Genomic DNA, 20,091 nt, shown 5'->3' with positions numbered 1-20,091 from the left:
TTTCAACAGTCTCAAGCTCCAATCTAAAGTCGGATGTTTCAACATGACCTTTAATCTCATTGAATTCTTCAAAGATCAAACTAATTTTACAGAGCTCTGACCTCTTACTGTATGTCGCCAATTGTCTCATTTCATTTTTTCATTCCATTTCTTTTGATTCATTTTTTAGATGAAAAATCAGAGACAAATCAACTGAGAAGTCTATTAAGCCTGTAGAGCTAAGAAGGAGTAACTCAGAGCAATAACATTTTACTCTGAGACTGTTATAAAGTAGTCTTTGAAAAAGCTGAGAGCCTTTGGTTGTCTGCACTACTGCTGAAACTGAGCCTGTAAAAGATAATGGACTTTTCCACCATAAAAGAAGACAAACAACCTCAGCAATACTGTCCCCTTAAAAAGACATCTTTGAAAGGGCCTTACGTCAGAGACAATGAAGGCAATGAGATAATGTTCGACACAATGAGTCCTCCAAACAAAGAGTTTGCTATTCCTCACATTCAGACCCTTTAAGATGTTTATTCTAGAGGCTGAAGAAAATGGATGCCAAGTTGAACGTATACAGCTCCGAGCTGAAGTACGCCTGCCACAACCTTCACAACAGCACTCGGCTTCAGTCTTGACGTTGGAACAGCATTCAGCTGTAAGAGCCAACAGCAGCCTTCTGTTTCCCACTCTTGCCTTTTTAATAAAGCTCATGCCAATTCTCTCACACCATACATATTATACTACATAACACCTAATATATGTCAGTTATCTGGCCTGAACTGATACCAAATCCACTTCTACAATACAACAGTCGAAACACTTGGAATAATGCCAGATATACCGATTCATTCCAACTAGTCCTAAACAGTGATCACAGAATCTAAACACAATCTAAACAAATATTTAGTGTCCTCAAGCAATTGTAAGTTGCCAATAAGCATATATTTAAACTGTCCACTCACCACATTTCTTGTCCAGCAGAACCTGTCCGGTGCCGCAGTGATCTGGAGGGTCAGCGGGTCGGACGAGTTTCTTGGCCAGCTCGTACTCCGATCCAGCAAAGTGCAGGTGAAACTGCTCCCGGTTAATGGACTTTCGAAGAGTGCGGATAGTCTTCCTAAGCCGCTTCTCTGAGCGCCGCCGAACACATGCCAGGTCACAGCCCTCTGCTGAGAGAAACACTGGATACCATATCTTGTCCACAACAACAACGTCCATAATGAGCTCATTGTCCACTATTTAATATAGAACCCACTTCCAACTTACACCAGGAGATACTTTCACCTGTTGGTTTGTTTTAGTAACAGCGACAGGAGCGGGAAGAGGGTGAGATGCGAGCAGGCAGCGAGAGGCCTAAAGTTTCTACTGAAACAAACACATGCAGTACACGAAACCAACCTGTTACCTCCTCCAGGTTCACAGCCAGCTCAAACTGGGCAGTAATGGAGGACCCTTCCTCCTCGCCAGCCTTCCGTCCATGGCGACTACGTTGCTGTCTGCTTGAAGAGGCACAGTGCAGGCTAACAAAGCTGAACTGGACATTCTCGGTGGCTCTTTTATCTGAGTAAATAGATTTTAAAGACTTAATGGATTTAGTGGATCCAAGATGTAAAAACACTTAGCTCTTGTTTTTTTTGTTATGAAAATCTCATTTATTTTCCTGCTTCCTTTTGCTTCTCAGTATGAATAACAGTGAAGAAAGAATCAAACAAGAGTGGAAAAGGGGGGAAAAACTAAAGTTCTGGTCTTTCACTGAAGGGTGTGGGAGTCTTTCAGACTCTCAGACCCAGAGTCTGATCAGGAGGTCAGTGTGATTGATGGTTTGGGTAGGACTATTGAAAGGCACGCCATGGCTAATTTCATCTAGCTCTTTCAAACACTGCTGGACAATGAGTACCAACAAGACTAGATTCTAGCTTGAAGTTCCCCCTCACATTTACCGAAAGACACTGACCAGTATCAAATCTGTTTTTCCATACATAACTTGTGAAAATACTCAGTATAAATATAAAATAATAATATTTCAGTGTCTAGCTTGCTCCATTGCTCACTTACTTTTTATTTCCATGGAGTCTTCCTCAGAGAGGAAATAAAAAGTAGGTGACAGATGCAGTCATGTCACAGTGATTTAGACTTCACCTTTGCCTGTGCAAACAAATTGATGCTTGCAGAAATTTTCAGTGAAAACTGTGTTGTTACAAGGCCAGTACCTGACAGGGCAGTTTTGAAGCTCTGTGCAAGATTTTCCTGACTCCGCTTCAGATTGCACTTCCCCTGTCCAGATTTAAATGTAGCAATGGTTTTGATTCCTGAACCTGTAATAGGAAAGATCACTGTTACTTTTACACTTGGCATATTCATCATTTGGGAACAGTGTTGTTATTAGCCCCTTTCATACATACAATCTTCACTGGCAAATTAGAGATCATTTGTGAACAGGATCGGTAAATAAATACCGGTAAATCAGTTCTGGCAATTTCCCGGTATGAGAGGTTGTAACATTACCAGTAAATTACTGGTATGATGCTGTGTGAGAACAAATAATGAAGACTACCGGTATGAGTATGTACAAGGTCCGAATGCAATGACGTAAGAAGTTTGCTTTGGGTCAATCATAAAGCTCTGTTGGGCTGTTTATTGTAAGTTACACTGCTTTTAATTGTTTTTCTACGTAAACATGCGATTGACGTACATGTGCTAGACGAACACCTGACTGTTTTGCCCTGTCTTACGTTTGAGACAGCTCTGCATCTACTATTATGTACTACAGTAACTATTATGTGCCTCGTGTTTTTAAGAGCAAAATAGAGTTCTGTGTGATAATCCCCTCACGACTGTCACTTGGATGTAAAATAAAAAAAAATAATAAAAAATTAAAAATGTTTAGTTCTGTTGTGTAAATGGTATCTTACCGGTAAAAATATGGATACAAAAGTAATTCTGGTAATTTTACTGTAATTTACCAGGACTGCTGTGTGCAAGGGGCAATTGTTAACTTAAGCTAAAACAAAAACTATTAAAATATTAAATATTATAAGAAAACATTGGCAACTAACTGAAGTTTAAGCTGAAGTACTAAAATTAAAAAATTAATAAAAATAAAAATCAAGCTAAATAGGAATGGAAAATCTATAGCTATTAAAACAAATATTACAAATAAAATAACAATAAAAACATTTAAAAAAAAACACTTACAAACCCGATTCCAAAAAAGTTGGGACACTGTACACATTGTGAATAAAAACAGAATGTAATGATGTGGAAGTTTCAAATTTCAATATTTTATTCAGAATACAACATAGATGACATTAAATGTTTAAATTGAGAAAATGTATAATTTTAAGGGAAAAATAAGTTGATTTTAAATTTCATGGCATCGACACATCTCAAAAAAGTTGGGACAAGGCCAGGTTTACCACTGTGTCTGCAAATGTCTGGGGACTGAGGAAACAAGTTGCTCAAGTTTAGGAATAGGAATGTCCCATTCTTGTCTAATACAGGCTTCTAGTTGCTCAACTGTCTTAGGTCTTCTTTGTCGCATCTTCCTCTTTATGATGCACCAAATGTTTTCTATGGGTGAAAGATCTGGACTGCAGGCTGGCCATTTCAGTACCCAGATCCTTCTTCTACGCAGCCATGATGTTGTAATTGATGCAGTATGTGGTCTGGCATTGTCATGTTGGAAAATGCAAGGTCTTCCCTGAAAGAGACAACATCTGGATGGGAGCATATGTTGTTCTAGAACTTGGATATACCTTTCAGCATTGATGGTGCCTTTCCAGATGTGTAATGCTGCCCATGCAACACGCACTCATGCAACCCCATACCATCAGACATGCAGGCTTCTGAACTGAGCGCTGATAACAACTTGGGTTGTCCTTGTCCTCTTTAGTCCGGATGACATGGTGTCCCAGTTTTCCAAAAAGAACTTCAAATTTTGATTCGTCTGACCACAGAACAGTTTTCCACTTTGCCACAGTCCATTTTAAATGAGCCTTGGCCCAGAGAAAATGCCTGCACTTCTGGATCATGTTTAGATATGGCTTCTTTTTTGACCTTTAGAGTTTAAGCCGGCAACGGCAAATGGCACGGTGGATTGTGTTCACCGACAATGTTTTCTGGAAGTATTCCTGAGCCCATGTTGTGATTTCCATTACAGCAGCATTCCTGTATGTGATGCAGTGCCGTCTAAGGGCCCGAAGATCACGGCATCCAGTATGGTTTTCCGTCCTTGACCCTTACACGCAGAGATTGTTCCAGATTCTCTGAATCTTTGGAGGATATTATGCACTGTAGATGATGATAACTTCAAACTCTTTGCATTTTTTCTCTGAGAAACTCCTTTCTGATCTTGCTCCACTATTTTTCACAGCAGCATTGGGGGAATTGGTGATCCTCTGCCCATCTTGACTTCTGAGAGACACTGCCACTCTGAGAGGCTCTTTTAAGACCTAATAATTTGCAAATTGGTCCTCCAGCAGTTCCTTATTGTCACAGATCCCTTGTCTTCCTGGACTCCATATCCCATGATCCTCCTGTTTCATCACCTGCACTCACTTCCCTCGTCAGCTCCTCATCATCACAGATCACCTGCACCTGGACTCTATCATCTGCACTCCCTTTATAATGCACTCACTCCCTGCACTCCTTGTCCGTTCTCTGTTGTGTTACCGTGTATGTTTGGTGTTCCTGCCCAGTTTCTATTAAAGAAGTATCTATATTGTGGAAATCCGTATCTGCCTCATCTCTCTACACCAGCAACCGTAACAGAAGAACGGACCCAAACTTGACCGGATTTCCACAGAAAATATGGAAGCTTTCTTCAGCTCCCGGGCTTCAGCTTCTCCCATGCCTCCCAAGACGATGACAGCGGCTGAGAAAATCATCGGGCTTCTTCAGGTTGGTCGTTCACTGGAGAGGTATGTGGAGGAGTTCGTTGAGCTGGCTTATCTGACTGACTGGCCCGATGCTAATTTAATCGCCCTGTTTTTGGACGGTCTGGATGACAACACTCTCCGTCTCCATGAACCTGATTATCGTCTCTCCTTAAGTGAAACTATCAATTTTGTTTTGTTTTTGAATAATTCCAAATTCTATGTGGATGAGTGTTGGTCTCCAGTCCGTCCAGAAACACGGTCGGCTGGGCCAGTTAGTCAGCCTCCGTATTCCTCCGCTTACCCCTCCAGTGAACGTCCTTCCTGCCCCACGTTGGATCCAGACTCTCCTGCTGGGTCCGGAAAGCGGAAGAGGAGGAAAAAACCTGCTCCAGGGCCCGCTCCAGTGTCTCCAAAGCCCGCTCCAGTGTCTCCAGAGCCCGCTCCAGTGTCTCCAGAGCCCGCTCCAGTGTCTCCAGAGCCCGCTCCAGTGTCTCAGAGCCCGCTCCAGTGTCTCCAGAGCCCGCTCCAGTGTCTCCAGAGCCCGCTCCAGTGTCTCCAGAGCCCGCTCCAGTGTCTCCAGAGCCCGCTCCAGTGTCTCCAGAGCCCGCTCCAGTGTCTCCAGAGCCCGCTCCAGTGTCTCCAGAGCCCGCTCCAGTGTCTCCAGAGCCCGCTCCAGTATCTCCAGAGCCCGCTCCAGTATCTCCAGAGCCCGCTCCAGTATCTCCAGAGCCCGCTCCAGTATCTCCAGAGCCCGCTCCAGTATCTCCAGAGCCCGCTCCAGTATCTCCAGAGCCAGCTCCAGTATCTCCAGAGCCAGCTCCAGTCCCCACAGAGCCAGCTCCAGTGCCTGTGGGGATTTTAATTGTATTTGAGGGGATGAAATGGCCCTCAACCCCAGTCTCCGCCGAGCCAAGTTCTCCAGCCTCCGCCGCCGAGCCAAGTTCTCCAGCCTCCGCCGCCGAGCCAAGTTCTCCAGCCTCCGCCGCCGAGCCAAGTTCTCCAGCCTCCGCCGCCGAGCCAAGTTCTCCAGCCTCCGCCGCCGAGCCAAGTTCTCCAGCCTCCGCCGCCGAGCCAAGTTCTCCAGCCTCCGCCGCCGAGCCAAGTTCTCCAGCCTCCGCCGCCGAGCAAAGTTCTCCAGTCTCCGCCGCCGAGCAAAGGTCTCCAGTCTCCGCCGCCGAGCAAAGGTCTCCAGTCTCCGCCGCCGAGCAAAGTTCTCCAGTCTCCGCCGCCGAGCAAAGTTCTCCAGTCTCCGCCGCCGAGCAAAGTTCTCCAGTCTCCGCCGCCGAGCAAAGTTCTCCAGTCTCCGCCGCCTACGAGCCCTCAGCTCCAGCCGCCGCCGCCGAGCCAGCCGCTCCAGCCGCCGCCGCCGAGCCAGCCGCTCCAGCCGCCGCCGCCGGGCCAGCCGCTCCAGCCGCCGCCGCCGGGCCAGCCGCTCCAGCCGCCGCCGCCCGAACCAACTGCTCCTATGAACTGTGTTTTTGAACTCTCCAGCCCAAAGACTGTTTCCCCTCCCTGCCTCCCTCTCCCGCCTCCGTCCATATGTCTCAGCACTGTACCTCCACCTCAAGCCCCTTCGCCCAGATCTCCACCTCGGACCTCTGGGCGATTACCTACACCCTGGCTCCAACCTCCCTCGTCTCCACCATGGCCCATCAGTCCACTAGTCTCACCAGTCTCCATCCTGCCCCCGTTCACACCTTGTTCCTTCGTCAGCCTGCCCTCACTTCTGGACTGCACTCCTCCGTCTCTGCTCCGTCCCTCCGTCCCTCAGTTCCAGTTGGCCTCCTCACTCTCCCCGGTGTTCACTTTGTTGTATGTCGTCTGCCTTCTACTGCGGCTTTCTGGAGCCCCGGCTGCGCTTCGGTCGGCGGAGCCGTGGATTCCGCCATCTCCCGCCGGTCCTTCAGCGCCGCCTGGGCTCGACGGCTTCAAGGCTTCGGCTCCTGACCCTCCATGGCCGCCTTCGGCTCCTGACCCTCCATGGCCGCCTTCGGCTCCTGACCCTCCATGGCCGCCTTCGGCCCCTGACCCTCCATGGCTGCCCACGGCTCCTGACCCTCCATGGCTGCCCACGACTCCTGACCCGCCATGGCTGCCCACGGCTCCTGACCCGCCATGGCTGCCCACGGCTCCTGACCCGCCATGGCTGCCCACGGCTCCTGACCCGCCATGGCTGCCCACGGCTCCTGACCCGCCATGGTTTTTGAGCCTGCCCTGGAGACCTCCACTCCAGTCTACTCCTCCCCCTGCTCCGGTTTGAGGTCTCCAGGGCGCCCACCCCCCTCCCGGTTGTTACATCTACGGCGCGAGGACGCGCCTACCGGGAGGGGGAGGTACTGTCACAGATCCCTTGTCTTCCTGGACTCCATATCCCATGATCCTCCTGTTTCATCACCTGCACTCACTTCCCTCGTCAGCTCCTCATCATCACAGATCACCTGCACCTGGACTCTATCATCTGCACTCCCTTTATAATGCACTCACTCCCTGCACTCCTTGTCCGTTCTCTGTTGTGTTACCGTGTATGTTTGGTGTTCCTGCCCAGTTTCTATTAAAGAAGTATCTATATTGTGGAAATCCGTATCTGCCTCATCTCTCTACACCAGCAACCGTAACACTTATATGTACATTTAACTTTTCCGGCCTCTTATTGCTACCCGTCCCAACTTTTTTGGAATGTGGAGCTCTCATGAAATCCAAAATGAGCCAATATTTGGCATGACATTTCAAAATGTCTCACTTTCAACATTTGATATGTTATCTATATTCTATTGTGAGTCAAATATAAGTTTATGAGATTTGTAAATTATTGCATTCCTTTTTTGGGGGTTTGTACAACAATGACAAAAACATACCAAAATTGAGATAAAATTAAAATGAAACTGAAAATATAAAAAAGCTCATTCAAAATATCAACTGTATAGACATCATGCTAAAATAACACCAACAAAATAACATTTCAAATAAATGATTCTAAATTCATATAATAATAATCACTCTGTTAAGTCTTTAACAGAGTCTAAAGTCTAAGTCTAAATCTTTTAAACAATAACATAAAAAATGAAGCTGAAGACAATTTGGAACAGTTCAAAGCCAGCACACATCCAAATGGATTTACCTGGGCAATATGACCCGTTCCTGTTCCGTTGCCCTCCTGCGTGGCACGGCAGTGGCATGCCACAGGTCACCGTGTATGAATCTTCAGCTCCTACATGTGAAGGTGAAAGTGTCAGAGAAACTCCAAGCAAACTCCACAAAAGATCTTAACAAATCTACATGTTGTAACACTTACCACTGCTGATATGAACCTGGGACTGGCAGGTCAGGTAGCAGAGCTCACCCCCTCCCTGCTTATTGCAGTTGAGAGTGGGCCTGGCAGGCGGTGGCACTAGTGGAGAGTCCTCTGCTTCTGAATGTGAAAATCACAATGCTTAAAAGTGGAGATATGCTGAGAGGGAGGTGGATGGAATGAGTTAGAGAGAAAGATCAGAAAGCTCAACAATGTAGTACGTTCAAGATGAGAATGTGAACATACAAGGCCACATTTGAGATTTGAGTTAGACAGCAATTTGTATCTGTTTGGTCAGTAATAGCACAGACAGAAAGACCCAGATAGAGAAAGTCAAAAGTATCTCCTGCTTTTAGCTCCCAGAGATAAAGAACCGATTTCCATCTAAGCCGACACCATCAGATATAGAAGCCCAGCATTCAGAATCGCTCAGGCTCATCTTACCGATACAGTCTTTCTTGTTCCAGTGCAGCTTGTAACCAGCATGACAGTGGCACTCAAAGCTTCCCATGGTGTTCTCACAGGTGTGCTCACATCCTCCATTGTTCAAACTACATTCGTTTATGTCTGAGAATGGAGTAATCGACAAACACAACAGATTTCTATCAAGACCTATTTCAGGTAAACAAGTCTTAAAGTTGCACTTCCTCTGTAATAATTCTGTGTGATTTATCAAACATCAATAAAACTGTCATGAACCTTTGATTTTATTTTTTACAATTATCTTTCTTAAAATAGCTGTTTGTATCCTTACCTCCACAATGGGCAAGCCCATAGAGAGTGTAGCCCTTATTGCAAACACACAGGAAGCTACCAGGCGAGTTTAAACAAGTGTGGTCGCACGTCCTCTCAAAAAAGCACTCGTCGATATCTGCAATCGAAACAAAATTCAATTAAATGGCAAATTACACAGCTTCTACATCAATCACACTCTCATTTCCTGTTCAAAGGCTCCAACTTCAGTATGAAAGAAAGGCTTTTTTATTAATAACAGGGAGATGTACTTTCTTTAGAAGAATCGTATCAAGGAGAGGGAGTTGTCTGTGTGCTTAAACGAAATGTATTCTTTTGGAGTTGAGTATTATACTCTTAGTCTGCGTTAAAGATCTTCAAAGGAATCTTGCAAGTCGATACTGGTACCCTTCAAGGGACTCCCACCCTGTCCTATCTCCGAGCCTAGTTACAAACACAGATACTGACACCAACCCCCACGCTGCTTCTCAATCTTCTGTTGGACCCATAGCAGAATAAGAGTGTCCTACCCTGGCATGAACGCTCGTCCATCAGCAGCTTGAAGCCCTTTCGACAGCTACATTCAAAGCTGCCAATGGTGTTCCTGCAGTAGTGTTCACAGCCGCCGTTATGGAGTTCACACTCATCAATGTCTGAGAGACAGAGAAGGAACAAATGACACAGCAGAACATAGATGGACTGATCAGCTATAGGAGGAATCTCATGAAACCTGTCAAGAATATTATCTGTGACATTATCACCCCACAAAAAATTAGACAGTGCTTAAATATAATATAATATTGTGAAATATTATTCAAATATAGCATAACTATTTCATTTAATCTATTTTAAAAGGTCATTTACACCTGTCAAGGCAAAGCTGAATTTTCAGCAGCCATTACTCCAGTCTTCAGCGTCATGATTTGGTGCTCAAGTATTTCAAATTCCAACATTTCATTATCAATGGTGAAAGCAATTGTGCTGCTTAATATTTTTGTGGAAACAATTATACATTTACGTACATAAATATAAGCAGGATGCATAAATAAATATAAGCATACAACAAATATTTTGCCTTTCAATCACTGTAATATGTTGATTTGATGCTCAAGAAACATTTCTTATTGCAATCAATGAAAAAAGTGTTGCTTAATATTTTAATTTTCATGATTCTATGATGAGAAACTAAAAAAAAATTCATTTATATGAAATAGGAATATGATAAATGTCTTTTACTGTCACTTTTGAATTGAATGTCTAAAAAAAAAAAAAAAAATTACTGACCCCAAGCTTTTGAATGGTAGTAGTGTTGTCAAAAGTGCCGACTTTGGTACCAAGTCGCTGCTGAAATTTTAAAAATGTTGAGCGGATTCGTAAACACCTCTGATTGGCCATTGTGTTCACGTGCTCATCGGATAAGTCTGTGATTGGCTATAATGATCAATGCTTTAAAAACATGTTGTAAATAGACATCAGTGACATTCTTCACCAAGCGCTTACACAGATACACACGGGAGCATTTGAAAGCAGCCGTCTATTGCAGACCAGTCCGCTGATAGACGCCTGCTTTCAAACGATCCCGCTTTCAAAACGCTTTCAAATTCAAACTCTCCCATGCGTTGATCATTGTAGCCAATCACAAACTTATCTGATGAGCGCGTGAACACAATGGCCATTCATAGATGTTTATCAATCCTCTCAACACCGCTCAAAAGCAATTTCAGTACCAAAGTCGATACTTTTGACAACTCTAAATGGTAGTGTACTTTTTTGCTTTGGATTTTAGGGACTGAGATTCAGCATAAAAGCAACTATAATATGTGTGTGTAAAAGAATATCATGCAAAAAAGTGTTGATTCAGACCTTTGCAGGATTTGGCATCAGGTTGAAGAGTAAATCCCACTGGGCAGCTGCAGCGAACACCTGTGGATGTGTCCTTACAGGTGCTGTCACAGCCTCCATTATTCACTGCACACGTCTCTGAAGAGCAAACGAAAGAGAGACAAAACACATTAGAATGGGCAGGACTGAGAGATAAATCCTCAAATTGATCAGAGACATCAATCTGTCAAAGTAAGATCAATTAGTTCATTAATATTTAAACAGTCTGTGCAAAGAATTCTATATACTATATCATACTCCACAGATGTAGTAGGCCAAGGACAGAGAGTCCACATGCAGTGCGCTGTGTAAATATGAGCTGGCAGAAACAAATACAACACTCAGCACTGTATGATAAACATCCCCAGTCCCTGTCTCACTCTGCATGAGAGAAAAACATGTGAAATGTACCACTCTATCACCAGGACATATTTTACAAGAGAGAAATCAGAGGTGGTGAAGTGTGGGTCCCCAGTCATTTCACAGTTTACCTAAAAGACTGTGGAATGCTCAGCCTGGCCAGCTATATGCTTCTAAATATATGCACTATAGGTTAACACAATACTTCTTGGTTTTCTCTAAAAGCACAAATATATTTAACACTATGTCTCTGGATGAAATTGCATACTTTGAATTGATTTATTATGTATGTATTGTTGGTGGTCTAATTTTACCCATGAGAAGTCGACGCTTGACTCGTTTGTCAACCTCGGCCAAGGAAGTGGCATTGTGATCAGGGGTGGTGGGAGTCATTTCATCCCTTTCTGAAAAAGAAAGCATATGAGAACCATATAGACATTGTCTATAGACTGTTAAAAAATTACCGTGCCAGGTAAGTAACCTATAAAAAAATGCTTTCTGGAAATGTCAAAATAATTTAATATGATAATTTCAACCTGATTAATCAACCTACATTAATTTACAACAATAAAAGTTTTTTTAAGCGTCAGGTCTGGAACAAATATGTAGAAGCTGCATGGAATCTCTTTTTTCGATGTAGTAGAAAATTATAATACTACCTACATATAATCAATATACACAATCTACACAAAAGATTATACAAATCAGCCAATAAATTGCCTGTAAGAAGTGACCTTAAAGTAAAAGAGATACTATATATTTATATAGATAGTATATTTTTTATATCTGTTTATTCAAAGTGACTTTCAGATGAGGACCATCACAAAGAATTTATCAAGCATTTTTACAGTATATATTATATATTCAGCAATGCTGTATTAAATTTATCATAAGTCACAGTAAAGACTGTAAAGACAGTAAAGACTAAAAGCTTTATATTCATGAAAGTATACAGAAAAAAGTCTCCAAAAAGCATAAAAAAAACCAACCATTTTTCTAGGGCTGCACTACGATTAATCGCGATTAATCGTTTGCAAAATAAAAGTCTGCGTTACGTAATATATGTGTGTGTTCTGTGTATATTAATTATGTATATATAAATACATGCACATACATATATTTAATTAAAAATGTATATATTTATATATTTAAGAAAAAAAATCATATTTATGTATAAAATATTTATATTTATATGTAATTTAAAATATATAAAAATATGTATATTTATTTATACATGTATATATTTTTTAAATTTATACATGTATGTGCATGTATTTATATATACATAATTATTATACACAGAACACACACATATATTACGTAAACACAGACTTTTATTTTGCAAGCGATTAATCGCGATTAATCGTTGTGCAGCCCTACATTTTTAACATTAATAATAATAAAAACAGTTTATTGAGCAGATAAGCAGCATATCAGAATGATTTCTGAAGGGTCATGTGACACTGAAGACTGAAATAATGATGCTGAAAATTCAACTTTGCCATCACAGGAATAAATTACATTTTAAAATATATATGAATAGAACCGTTATTTTAAATTTTAATAATACATCACAATATTTCTATTGTAATATTACAGTAATATTTTATTACTGAATTATTAATTTTTCCTGTATTTTTAATCAAATAAATGCAGCCTTGGTGAACATGAGAGACTTCTTTCAAAGACACAGAACCCAAACTTTTAAACAGTATTGTACAATAAACACATATAAACATCAGGAATTATTATATAAATAAATATACGCATACTACACATATTGCTGGCTCATTAGAACATTTTTTTAAATAAAAGCAAACTTTCTAAATGAAAATTTTAAATTAATTCAGTACACAACACTGAGTAAGACTTAAGAACAGTCATATTTAAAGTAGTAGACTGTTTATCACATTTGCAGTTATGTTTTCCACTGTGGCATCACACAATCATGCAATCTAACCTAAAAATCAACCACACTGATAAGTCCTTTTCATAAACCAAAAACATCTTTAACAGCAACCAAATCCAAGCAATGAGACCTCCATGACTTCTCGACTCTGTCCCAACTATTGTGTTGTAGTGTTTGCAGATAAATACAGATAGTCATGTTCTGTGCTTCAGGACAGTCAAGAAGAGCAGAAGCAAAATCATGGACAAGGCCGACAGAATGGAGAGAGAGACAACGATAACTGTAGACCCCACACACACAGCCTGCAGGCTCCAGCTGCACTTCCTCATTATCAGATAAAACGTGTGTTTGTGTCTGAATGAGAGATCTCTATCACCACCATCGCACATAAGTGGATAAAATATGGATCAGCTTTAAATACATGCCAAGAGATCGTCGTAAAACACAGCTCACTGGAGAAGTGGGCTGGCACTAAAGCTTTAAAACTAGTAAAGCAGCCTTACCTACACAGGTTCTGCCATCTGCGTGCAGCGTGTACCTGACGTGACACCTGCAGATGGGCCCCTGCTCTGTGTCCTCACAGATGTGCTGGCAGCCCCCATTGCCATGGTTACAGGTCACTATGCAACAGAACACAAACAGCATCACATCAACAGCTCCAGTGAGTCGTTCTGTGGTATTTCTCAGCTTAACGGTGGGTCACAAATGTGATTCGCACGTACGGATGCAGCCTCGCTGGTTCTTAGCCAGTTCAAAGCCCGGCCGGCACTCACAGGCGACGCCACCTTTGGGTGTTTCCTTACAGATCTGAGCACAGCCGTGTTCTTTATTCATGCAGCTCATGCCTTCTGTGAAGAAGAGATACAGTCAAAGAGCCTGCTACACTTATGTTTGGTATTACATAAATGTATTGCTGTTTTAGAGAAATATTCAGGGATAGATACAAATTTAGGTATGTGGCAATCTGTCGTTTTCCCCAGAAAATAATTTTGACTCAACCTTCAGTTTGTATTTAATGCAATATTCCTTTAATGGCATTTTAATGGGATATTTCACCACAAGGCCCAAGAAAATTCTGTCATCATTTACTCTCATGTCGTTCCAAACTTGTATGACTTTCTTTCTTCTGCGGAACACAGAAGAAGAAATTTTGAAGTAAATTGTAACCAAACAGTTTTGGCACGACTGACTTTCGTTGTATGGACAAAAAAACTGAGACATTTCTCAAAATGTAAAATATCTTCTTTTATGAAAGAAAGAAAGTCATAGAGGTTTGGAATGACATGAGGGTGAGTAAATAATAGATATAAATAATTTTTTTGTTTGTTTATTTGTTTGTTTTTTTGGTTAAACTATCCCTTTAACATTAAATTTGTGCTCTGTTTCTTTAACCTCCTGGGTCCCCCTGTCCATATATGAGGACATTATATTTTAGTGAATTTCTCTGACACCATGTCACATGTCAAGTCCTGGATGTCCTGTAAAGAGCCAAAAGATACCAAATGTTCGGAGGTTTCACCAGGACAACAACCTGAATGATCAAATTTAGCACTCTTATGTAAATATGAAAATATTTTGTAATTATTATTTAAATCTGACTAATTTTCAATTTGTTTGTTATAAATCAACAAATCTCAGGAAAATGTTATGGGGTTTCTAATCAAATCATGACTTTCTGTTACAAAACAGGGCATTGATTTCATACATGTCCACTGTAGAGGACAACAGGACTTCAGGCATTTTAGGAGACACAACAAGTGAATAGGGAAAGAAATTGCATATCAATATTCCAATTAATTATTAGATATTATAATGAAAATGTTGCCAGCTTTTACTCCCATTATTACACTTCTTTTTTCATCACATATTGCTCCAAGAACACATTAATATGCAAATTAGATACAGTGTATAGATACATTGTATTGAACGGGAAATCCATGTATGGCCATTTTACCCACATATTGCATAAAAGTAAAATGGTATATCAATTCATTCCGTTATATCTTTCATAACATCATCTTTAAACAAAGTCTGGTTTAAAAAAATCCTGAAACCTAAAAATTGATTGGTGATTGATTGATCACATTATGAAATAAATGTTTTTCTCTAAAACATGTTGGCCACAATTATTGGCATCCCTAGAAATTCTTATGAGTAAAATATCTGAAGTATATTCCCATTCATATTTACATTTTTTAGCACACCAGGGTGATCATGAACATGAAGTTGTCCAGCCAGGACTTCTTGTTCCGGAGTATAAACATGAGGAAACACAAAAGGCCAAATTCCCATAATTATTCATCACAATGAGTAAAACCAAATAATATAGTTCTGATGTGCAGCAAAAGATTGTTGAGCTTCACAAAATAGAAAGTGGCTGTAAGAAAACAGCTGAAGCATTGAAAATCCCCATTTTCACTATCAGGGCAATAATTAAGAAGTTCCAATCAATTAAAGATGTTACAAATCTGCCTGGAAGAGGACGTGTGTCTAAATCATCCTATTGTGCGGTAAGGAGGAAAGTTTGAGTGGACATGGACAAAGACTCTCCAAGGATCACAGCTGGAGAATTGCAGAGATTAGTTGAGTCTTGAGTCTCAGAAAGCCAAAAAAAATGATCAAACAGCACCTACATCCCCACAAGATGTTTGGAAGGGTTTCAAGAAAAATCCTCTGCTCTCATCCAGAAACAATCTCCAGTATATTCAGACAAGACTAGAACTACAAACGGGACCGGCTTCTATGGTCAGATGAAACTAAAAAAAGAGCTTTTTGGCAGCAAACCCACCAGATGGGTTTGGTGCACACATGGATAAAAAGTGCCCCATGCACAAATTAAATATACTGCTGGATATTTAATGTTGTGGGCCTATTTTTCTGCTGGAGGTCCTGGACATCTTGTTCAGATACATGGTATCATGGATTCTATCAAATACTAACATAAAAAATCAAAACCTGACCACTTCTGCTAGAAATCCAATAATGGGCAGTGGTTAGATCATCCGTCGGGACAGTGATCCAAAACAAACATCAAAACCAGCACAAAAATGTGTCACTGAGCACAAAATGAAGCTTCTGACATGGCCATCCCAGTCCCCTGACCTGAACCCTAAAGAAAATCAGTGGAGTGAACTGAAGAGAAGAAGCACCAACATGGAGCTGGGAATCTGAAGGATCTGGAGAGATTCTGCATGAAGGAATGGTCTCTGATCTCTTGTCAGGTGTTCTCCAAACTCATCAGGCATTTTAGAAGAAGACTTGGAGCTGTTATCTTGGGAAACGGACGTTGCAATAATTGGGTGCCAATAATTGTGGCCAACGTGAACTAGAGAAAAACATTTATTTCATAATGACCCCCCCCCCATTTTCAATTGTTTTACTTCAATAAAAAGGTTAGAATTTTGTGATTTTTTTTACTGAAAGATCAAAAGGATAAACAATGCAGATTTATTTTCACAGCCACCTTTGCTCATATTTACTAAGGGTGCCAATAATTGTGGAGGGCACTGTCATTATATATATATATTCTGAGGAATATAATATAAAATTTAAGGCCAATTAAGACAAAAGACATGTGCAGCACTGTCTGTATTGGTTATGTAAAAAAAAATTGACACCCCTAATAAAAATGAATAGCTACAGTACATCAGTTAACCTTTACATTACTAATCAGTATAAGAGAGGAAAAAAATATCCAAAAAGTTGGGGTACTTGTTGTTACAATTCTTTTCAAATTCAACAGCATTTAATGCCACACAACCTGACCTGACATGAATAGCGGATCTGTGGGTCAGTGTAGAGGGCGGGTTTCCTCCCATTCACTCTGCAGCTCAGTGGATGTGCTGATAGGATTTAGCAAGTTTACCCAGAGAAAGCAAATGGGGTGGAAAGCCTTGCAAACCTTAGCTCAATTTACTGAGGGGAAAACAATACTCGCAGCTGAAAAGCTACAGACACATAAAAAGGTTTTTTTTTATTCTCATCTATGACACAGGCCACAAAGCCCTGAGTGTTGCAGTTATTAACTTGTTTTGTTCCTCTGAACATGGGGCTCCCTTTCCCACAGCATGAGCCCTTTGGAACTGAACGGCTATAGATTATGCCCCGGAGAGGGAACCCAACTTAAAAGCTGTCATTCGCCATTGTGCTGTCAATCATGATCTTATGTGAGAACATTTAGAAATTAGGTTGGCTTTCCTTTACATTTACCCCTGACTTAGCTCACTGACACCTCGGCAAATACACACTCCAATAAACAAAACAAGCCTCTCTTGATGCACTTTTGACATCCAAGTTCATGACAAACCCCTGAAAAAATTGCCTATCAAGACTGGGATTTTCACTTGAACCGCGTTCACATCACATATAGACAAACCAGATGAATACACCCTGATGCATTGACTTTTCAATATGATGGTGAACATGGTAGAAATTAAAGGTTTGCCAAAGGCAGCGGCTCACCCACGGAGCGATGGATGCATGTGTGTTGATTGTCACTCAGGAAAAATCCTTCCTTGCAGCGGCACTCGTAGCTTCCCATAGTGTTGACACATACATGCTGACAGCCGCCATTGTTGAAGAAACATTCGTCCACATCTAGAGACAGAGTATGTTAAAGCATCACAAAACACCACATTTCCATATACCACAGTAACTTTGTCAAGGTCATTGGATCAGACTGGACTATGTGGACCTTACACTACAAATATACGTATAATATATGTGAGAATAACTCATCCTATGCAATCATTAGCCTTTACCCCTCACACATGTATACGTGATTTCTTTGTGGATTTCTACTTACCGAGACAGTTGAGTCCATCATGTGCCAAATGAAACCCATCAAGGCAAGTACAGCGGTAATTGCCGGGTATGTTGTAACATTCGTGTACACAGCCACCATTGTATTCCAGATCACATTCATCAATGTCTAGGAAATGGAACAGAAATCAAGGCTGACCAATGTTTGCAATTTCTGCATTTTAGGGGCATTGCCCTTCCGATACAACTTTAAAAGCCATTTGAAAGAAAGCAAACACGATTGTACTTAAAATACAACATCTGCATACTCAATTCGTGAACTGTAATAAAATAAAATAATCAACATTACACCAAAAGCAAACTATTTAATAAATACTCAGTTGTATACAATGCTTACTGTGTGTACAGTGCTTGCATATGAACAATAATTAAAAAGTGAGGTTTTCCAAATTACAGGTCTTGTCCACTGTCTGTTTAACTGAAGTAAAAGGAAACTGTTACCTTCACAGTGTTTCCCGTCCCCTTTAAAGCCTGTTTTACAAGTGCACTTGTATGAAGTTGGGGTATTCTGACAAATAGCATCAATGTGACAGCCATCGCTTCCCTCTGCACACTGATCTGAATCTGTGCATCACAAACGTAACATGAGACTTTGCAGTAAACATTGCTCACTTTGTTATATTAGTGTCCCCTTAGTAGTGTACTAATTGCAAAGTGTGAAATTATTTGTGGAGTTGCTTGTAAATAAACTTTGTAATTAGTCCGACTGCAGAAATTATAGTCACATGTATAGGTTAAAACACAAACACGCAAAAAAAATAAAAGAAATAAAAGAAATGTGAGGAAAATTATTAACACGTAATCTAAAATATGTGTTTTAGAGCTTAAGTAAAAGAAAAGAAACAGGGTATCAAAACAAGGGGATGTAAACAAGTTGCGTGTGTGCAGCATCGCGTGTACTAACAAAGTGAAGACTCTTACCAGTGTTGTGAGGAAGTGCGGCGCTTTGGCGAGTATTTAACAAGAGCAAAAACAAACAGAGGAGCCGTGCAGTCCAAACAGCTCCCATGGTGAACAGTTCAGAGTTTACAGTCGAACTCAAAAACACGCGTTTACTCAAACACGAGTGTCCCACTCATTTTCATCCGCACTTGGTCAGTGGCTTCGCGCTTGTGAGCGCTTCAACAGAAGATGTGTGCAAGAGAGTGAGTGAGTGCGCGCCCGCGTGTGTGTGTGTGTGTGTGTGTGTGTGTGTGTGTGAAAAAGGGCCTTTTCTGTCTCTCTCCATGATTCTGTGTGTGTCGGGGGATGGGGGTGTGAGCGCATTCACACAGAAGTGTTTCTTTTATTGATCTCCAAAAGCCCATGTACGACTGAATCGATTTTAATGTCACTGAATAAAAATAGGACAAAGAAAAAGTGGGATATAATAGGACTCAAGATGATGCTGAATATAGCTTATTAGGCAATGCATAGTAATTTATATTGGTAACATTTTTGCGGTCTACCTCTTAAACCACACAATTTCATAAGCTATGGTTGAAACTACAATACAGTCAAAACTACAATAATACATACATAATAGAAAAACAGACAGCCAAAGGACAGAATTTCTTTCTTATTATGTGAATGAAAAATAGTCTTGATATATATTTGCATTTCTTTTTCAAGAACCAAAAACAAAGGTTGGGTTTTACTGTGCTTACATTTATGTATGTGAAATTGAGCAAAAATTAAATTTATAATATAGTATTCTTTCCTTTTATTTGTGGGGATATTAGTAAAACCAATTATAACATTTTCTAAAAACAAAGAAAAGGTGGGGTCAGTGTATACAATTTCATAAACTATGGTTGATTATGAAGGCTTGACTAGCCTACTTCTTTAAACTGTTTCATCAAACTATAGGTAATAATAATAATAAAGATTTTGACATGGCCTTGATCATCCAGTGAATTTTAGTACACTATGTGTTTGTGTGGATTTTTGATATTGATGGTGATGGTAATTACATTTTTCACATTTGGGAAAAAGTTGCACAACCCTAACACTAACTAACATTAGCCAGCAGTCGGTTAATAAATATAATGTAGGCTTGGGTCAGAAAAGTCATTCTAATTGAAAAATACCCGAGGAGAATATTATATTCATTTGTTGTTTAAAAAAAAAATACATGGTCCATGATAAACAGTAGCCGATCCAAGGATTTCAAGTGGACGCTTTTCCGCTAACCTTTAATTAAACCCAATTAAACCGCGACCTCTGCAGGCGGTTAATTGCAACAATATGAAGACATG

At 40.8% G+C, this 20,091-nt stretch overlaps 1 protein-coding gene across 3 annotated transcripts in view; it reads right to left on the bottom strand.

Annotated features, from left to right (window-relative positions):
• Positions 1-18,949, bottom strand: part of scube2 (signal peptide, CUB domain, EGF-like 2) — a 30,680-nt gene extending 11,731 nt beyond the window's left edge. Inside the window, exons 1-16 of one of the 3 annotated variants that reach the window (XM_067400864.1) lie at positions 18,776-18,949; positions 18,296-18,418; positions 17,838-17,963; positions 17,495-17,629; positions 13,756-13,881; positions 13,537-13,653; positions 11,439-11,528; positions 10,747-10,863; positions 9,414-9,536; positions 8,906-9,022; positions 8,596-8,718; positions 8,155-8,271; positions 7,981-8,070; positions 2,196-2,300; positions 1,384-1,545; positions 948-1,154 (exon numbers count right to left, since the gene is read on the bottom strand). In XM_067400864.1, coding sequence (XP_067256965.1) covers positions 948-1,154; positions 1,384-1,545; positions 2,196-2,300; positions 7,981-8,070; positions 8,155-8,271; positions 8,596-8,718; positions 8,906-9,022; positions 9,414-9,536; positions 10,747-10,863; positions 11,439-11,528; positions 13,537-13,653; positions 13,756-13,881; positions 17,495-17,629; positions 17,838-17,963; positions 18,296-18,418; positions 18,776-18,863 — 1,966 coding nt within the window. In that variant the 5' untranslated portion in view covers positions 18,864-18,949. Of the gene's footprint in view, positions 1-947; positions 1,155-1,383; positions 1,546-2,195; positions 2,301-7,980; positions 8,071-8,154; positions 8,272-8,595; positions 8,719-8,905; positions 9,023-9,413; positions 9,537-10,746; positions 10,864-11,438; positions 11,529-13,536; positions 13,654-13,755; positions 13,882-17,494; positions 17,630-17,837; positions 17,964-18,295; positions 18,419-18,775 lie in introns of those variants that run through there. The other 2 variants (XM_067400865.1, XM_067400866.1) reach the window with 2 other exon arrangements.
• Between the last annotated feature and the right edge of the window lie 1,142 nt (positions 18,950-20,091).

The sequence above is a fragment of the Chanodichthys erythropterus genome, chromosome 11 (genome assembly GCF_024489055.1).
Source record: "Chanodichthys erythropterus isolate Z2021 chromosome 11, ASM2448905v1, whole genome shotgun sequence".
NCBI lineage: Eukaryota > Metazoa > Chordata > Actinopteri > Cypriniformes > Xenocyprididae > Chanodichthys > Chanodichthys erythropterus.
The sequence above is the reverse complement of the archived record's forward strand: the minus strand, read 5'-3'. Positions and strand labels throughout refer to the sequence as shown.